Source organism: Hipposideros armiger, unplaced genomic scaffold (assembly GCF_001890085.2).
Source record: "Hipposideros armiger isolate ML-2016 unplaced genomic scaffold, ASM189008v1 scaffold_499, whole genome shotgun sequence".
NCBI classification, from domain to species: domain Eukaryota; kingdom Metazoa; phylum Chordata; class Mammalia; order Chiroptera; family Hipposideridae; genus Hipposideros; species Hipposideros armiger.
The window spans coordinates 346527-352753 of record NW_017731849.1 but is presented as its reverse complement, the minus strand read 5'-3'; the positions used below and the strand labels follow the sequence as shown (position 1 = coordinate 352753).

General features: G+C 41.1%; 1 protein-coding gene across 1 annotated transcript in view; it reads left to right on the top strand.

The window, feature by feature from the left end:
- The window catches only part of ADGRF5 (adhesion G protein-coupled receptor F5), a 94761-nt gene that overhangs the window by 46616 nt on the left and 41918 nt on the right, over nucleotides 1–6227 (top strand). Inside the window, exons 9-10 of the mRNA XM_019667519.1 lie at nucleotides 3830–4051; nucleotides 5744–5947. Coding sequence (XP_019523064.1) covers nucleotides 3830–4051; nucleotides 5744–5947 — 426 coding nt within the window. The remainder of the gene's footprint in view (nucleotides 1–3829; nucleotides 4052–5743; nucleotides 5948–6227) is intronic.

Genomic DNA, 6227 nt, shown 5'->3' with positions numbered 1-6227 from the left:
AGTAACCTTTTGGGCGGGATCATTCTCTGCTGAGGGGAGCTGTCCTGTGCATTGCCAGATGTTTATCACCATCATCGGCCTCTACTCACTAGATGCCAGTACCACCCCCAGTTGTGACAACCAAAAATGTCCCCGAATATTGCCAAATGTGCTCCAGGGAGGCAAAGTCACCCCTGGTTGAGAATCACAAGTCTGATATGTGAAGCAGATCAGACTGGAGCTGCTTGAGTTATAGAAAGAATGGGGAGCTCAGAGCCCACTTGGCCTATTACCTTCCCATCCCCCAACCCAGCCCCAGCTCCTGAAGCGGGTTTATGGAACTTGGTCAAGTTCTCCAAGGAGTGCTGCTTCACACGCACACAGCACACATAGGCCCTCACACCAGAACCCACAGCCACCATTTCGATCTCTGTCTTTCAAGGCCTAAAGCAAATCTTCCCTCTTCTCTGAAATCTTCCCTACTCTCTCAACTGAAACTCCCACCCTTAAATCGCCATAAGATATGCATTTATTTCTCATGAAACCGATCTACCGTGTATTATAATTATTCCTGCACATCTCTTTTTTATGCCCCATCTTGCGTCGCTCATTGTCTTGCACATCAGTGTGGTGAGAAATCTGGGCTTGAAAGATGGATAAGAGTCAGTAGAAGACGGGAAACAGAGTATTCCAGGTGTGAAGACAGGCGTAGGTGTGAAGCTCCGGTGCGTGCTCAAGGCCCCAGACTTGGCCTAGGTTTTAAAAGAGGGACATAGAATGAGATAAAGAGTACAGAGGCAGACTGGAATCATATTGTAGATAAATACATATACCGCATTAAGGAGAATTTAATTAATTTTGTAGACAATGGCAAGGTTTTAAAGGTAAAAGGAGAGGAGTCAGATGACTGGGGCTGAAATGTAGAAAAATAAATTTTAGGAAATAAAAATAAATTTAGAAAAATAAAATTTAAGCTAGTATAGCCAATAGACTGAAAGGCCAGATGACCAAAAATAGCTACTGTTACAATATTGTGTAGTTGGCAGATAACAGATAATGGGGTCTGGACTAGTGACCATGGGTCGGAGTGGAAAAGACAGTTGTGAGATTTTTAGAAGTATAACCTTAACATTTTTACAACTGATTGGAAGTGGAATGTGAGGAAATGCAAGTACTTAAAAATGACCTTAAGATTTTTAATTTGGTGAACTGCCACTGGCAAAGAGAAGAAACATTATATGTACAGTTTTAGTCTGGGGAGAAGAAAAGTGAATTCTTAGTTGGACATTTTATGTCCGAGGTACCTCAAATATCAAATAGGCACGTGGGAATTTGNGTAAGAAAGTATGACAACGTAAGCAAGATAAAATGGCAAAATCAAAACTGAGACTAAATAAGGCAGCAACAACATAGATAAAAAACAGAAAATTAAAGGAAAGGGTATACATGGCCTAAAAGTGTGGACTCACATAGAAACAATTTCAGCAATGCCACCACTTCCCAACCCCTAATTCCACCCCACCAAACAATAGATGCTGTGCCCTGAAAAATGCTTTTTATTTACAGCTCTGAGGGCATAAGAGAGCAGAAGTTTCTAGTATAGGTAAGCTTCAATTATGATTACTCTTCCCCCAAATTTTCAGCTGTGCTGACAAAGGTTAGCCATTTAAATGCATAATGATACTGGAGTTTTACTGGTTGGTGGTGGACTGTCAGTTCAGAAATAATGGTGCTGACAGCACAGTTCACAAAAGTGCTTTAGTATCCATGGCTTATTCTTTCAAAGAGCAATGAAGTCATTGTGAATGGCGCTCGACCCCTTTTTCTGCAAAGGATCTGCATCGACCCCTGTCCTCCTTCAAAGACTGGAATGTGATTCTGTGACATGCTCAGCCTTAGACCAATAAACATGAATTTATGTCATGTGCAATTCCACGAGGCAACTCGGACACCATTCCACTCTCCATAGTGCTGGTGGTGTTTTCCCAGAATACAAATATCCAAAAAAGTCAAGTGACTGAGTGCTTTTAAAAAATTATAATTATAGAAATGTTTAAAGATGGCGGAATAGGTAAATGCTATACCTGCTGCCTCCCATGACCACATTAAAACCACAGCTAAATTACAGAAAAATCAGCCTTGAGAATCATCTGAAGATTAGCTGAACAGAACCCTTATAACTAAGAATATAAAGAAGAAGCCATGTCATGATTGTAAACCATAAAACAATTTATAATTATATGTGGAGGGCAAGGGAGAGGAAGAAAACAAGAAATAAAAATGCTGAATGAATGAGTTGGTATCAGGAATTTAATTTTAAATCCATCTTTATGAAACACAAAGAGCACATGACAATTTTTAAAATAATTCCATTGATTTGGTCGTATATTAATCCTCTGGTGATGTTTGATTAATCAGCAGGTTCCCTTAACCAGAACACCCTTTCTTTGATCACTCCCAATAAATTTATGATCAGTTCTATACAACCACATGATACTGGCAGTTTTACTAATCATAGTTATTAGCAACAATAGTAATGAAAAAACGGACACTATTATTGTATCTTTTCCATGTGAAGCCCAGTGTGTTACACATATTTCATCTTCCTATATTCTGTGAGATATTATTATCTTCATTTTACAAGTGAGGAAATTGAAGCTTAGACAGAGTAAGTAATTTGCTCGAGGACACTTAGTAAGCCACACAAGTCTGTGTGACTTCAAAGCCCGTTCACTCTATTAAATATTCACAGATGGCCTTGATTCCTAATAGTTGAATGTGCTTTTAAAAAACTTTATTTTACTCAGGAACCTATAGAAATATTTAGATTCCTTCATGTTTTTACCAGAACATCATACCACCTCAAATTAATTTTATGATGTTTTTAGTCCCGTGTTTATAATATAGAGAAGATCTGGCCTGCATGAAGCCACAGGCAAAAAAAAAAGAGGCTTCTTAGAGTCTCCTTACTCAGCTCTTCTGGTTTCCTCAACTCATGGAACTTATGAAGGACATAGCACAAGAAACACCTTGGAGGGAAAAATACCTGCCGATTGTGTAAGCAAAGAATATCTTTAAAGAGACATACAAAACTAAAAGATATTGTGTTTCTGTTTCTGGCTGTGAGATGACTTAATACAGTGGTTCTCCAGAATTTAAACGTAAAATCATAATAGATACTATTCCCCTAAATCACCTCCCAAAGTAGCTTGCATTGCTTTCCAGACAAGGAGGCTGCAGCTCAGAGAGGCTAAGCAAGTTCCCCAGGGCCACACAGCTATACATGGCGCAGAACCAGGATTCAAAGCTAGACCTGTGTGTCTATGAAGCTTCCACAATAAAGGGCCCATGAGGATTAGGTCTTAAAATGTTTTATTATGAAAAAACATTTGTTTTCCCATTTCTAGTTCATCAAATACATAGGACAGAGCTTTCAGTCAACATGAGATATCAGTTATAGGTAAGAAGCCGTTGATATCATTCAAGTCAGTAGCAAAGCAGCTTGGTGTTTAAGTTAGTTGGTGTGGCTTTTTCATAAGCAAACAGGCACTTTTCTACCAGACTATTTGAAATATTGAAAATGGCTTTGAGACCCCCATTACTATCATTTTAGTACTCTTAAGCGTGCAAAGACCCCAAACTGGAAACTGTGTCCTAGTATCTGGCAGGCTGCAGCTCTTTGGGCCTCAGATACCAGCTGCAGGGATGGAGCGAGGAGGATGCGTTGCCTCATTCTAGTCAGCACCACAGGTGCTGTGGGACCTCCCTGGTGGTGGTGACATCTGGTGAGAGGCATCCGTTCCACTTATTGGCTTTGGAATCCTAATCATCCTTTTCTTTGGGTTTCCAGATGAAACTAGGTTCACTGTCATACCAGAAATCATCTTTGAAGGGGATACGGTAACTCTGGTGTGTGAAAATGAAGTTTTGTCCTCCAACGTGTCCTGGCACCATGTCACAAGACGCTTTGACATCCAGAACAACAGTAGATTCTCCATTTACACCTCCGTGCTCAATAACCTGACCTCAGTGTCACGCCTCACAATTTACAACATCACTCAGGGTGATGCAGGTGGGTTTCCATCCAATCACTGGGGGGGGAGGAAAGGGATGGAGGATTCATGGAGGAGCAAACCGTAGAATGTGTATAGAGCATTTTCCTCTTCAAAAAGAACGCACCGGGCTCAACTTTTCCAAATAGAAAATAAACCTCAGCCATCTCAGCCGAGCATGTTTAGCCTTGGGAGACAAAATGCAGTTTTCCGCATTTACTGAGGCTTATGAATTGGGACCTGAGACAAAAAGCAGACATTTGTTTTTCATCTTTTAAAATTTGAAAACAGATTTGTTGAAGTAGAATTGACATATAAGAAGCTTTACTTACAGAGGATGTCAAAAAGGTGTATACACGTTTTAAGAAAGGAAAAATAATATATTGAAATTATAATACTCAATATATACCAATAACAAAAGATGAAGACAAGTCATGTGTGACTTCTGCAATTACAAGAGGTGCTCAAAGTGGTTACCATCAGTGTCCAAATACTTCTTCTTTTTTTTTAAAGATTTTATTGGGGAACCTGGGGAGGGAACAGCACTGGGGAATCGGGGAAGGGGAACAGACAAGTTGCTGTCCTTTTGTTCTTCAGTCTAGTTGTGGAGGATGTCGCTTCACTGGCCCATGTTGGTATTATGATCATTGTGCTCTTCCCAGCTGAGACAGATCGGTTGCCAGTCATTGGATGGCTGCTCAGGGCGGCTCACGGCAGCTCATGCCAGCTGCCGGTCACTCATAGTAGCCCACGGCAGCCCACTGCAGCCCACTTCAGCCTATGCCATCGCCAGACACTCACGGCAGCCCAGCTCCAGGTTGAGCTGTTGTTCACCATCTTAGCTGTAGCAGGCGCAGCGTCACTGGCCCATGTGGGAACCAAACCGGCGGCCCTGCTGCTCAGAGCTTGCACTCCCAAGCCAACTCCCAACCAACTGAGCCACTCGGCCAGCCCCCCAGACACTTCTGATTATGGCGAACTACTGCTTGAGCAACATTGGACCGAAGTGTCCACTTGTATACATTTTTTTGGCACCCTGGTATTAAAAATTTACAATTTAATAAGTTTTGGCACATTAGTTACACACCTGTGAAACTATCACCTTAATCAGAACAGTGAGCATAGCCATCCCCCCCAATTTTTTGTATTCCACTGTAAACCCTTCCATCTGCCCCTGCCGCCTCCCCCTCCCCTAGCAACCGCAGAAGCATAAGTCTTAAACCTGACATTCTAAAATTTAATAACTCCATTGTAATCCAGAAGTCAACAGGGCAACCTTTTTCTCTGAATGAGAAGTTGGATTGCAGACACATGTTTCCTAGTGTATCTTTGTTGATTCTGGTTTTGCCACATTATATAAATAATATTAAATAAAATGTCAACATTATGCAGGCTTCGAATTCTCCAAGGCTTTCCAAGTTTTCCTGTCTACCTGTTCTATCCCCACACTTTTTTCTCACCAGCAAATCCCCCTGAGACTTCTGCTGTTTCCTTAGAACACCTCTCGACTCTTTACCTTGTGGAATCAGAAATATCTGCATTGACCTTCTGCACCCCCTGACTGTCCCTTCAGGATTGTTTCGACCAAGTTTCAGATGCTTTTGAAAATGATGTTTCTTGAAGCACTGACATGACACCTGAGATGAAGCTATCATCCTTCTAAGGAATACATATATGTAGTAATAACAAATGCCTTTGTGTGTTCTATGCAGGTGAATATATTTGCAAACTGACATTAGATATTTTTGAATACGAGGCCAGAAAAAAAGTGATTGTGAATCCCATCGGAATTTTTGCAATTGAAGAAATGAAGGTGCTGTGTGACAACAATCCTGTATCTCTGAACTGCTGCAGCGAGATTAATGTTAACTGGAGTAAAGTAGAATGGAAGCAGGAGGGGAAAATATACATCCCAGGTAAGAATATTAGATGCCCTTTCACAAAGAAGTTTTTGTCTCTTGGCCAAGTAAAAATGGGAGAAGCGGTGGGTAGAAGAGGAGATGTCAGATGGCTGTTTTTTTCCCCAGACTTCATTCAGAATGTGAAAAAAACATTAGGTGTGATGCCAGCTCCAGCTTAGCTATTCTAGAACAAAATTCCCAAAATATATGCATATGCCTGTCAACTTGGGTTGTAGACAAGATCCTAGCAGAGAAGACCCAAGAGGGGGTGACCTGATGACTTAGCTCCATAGCA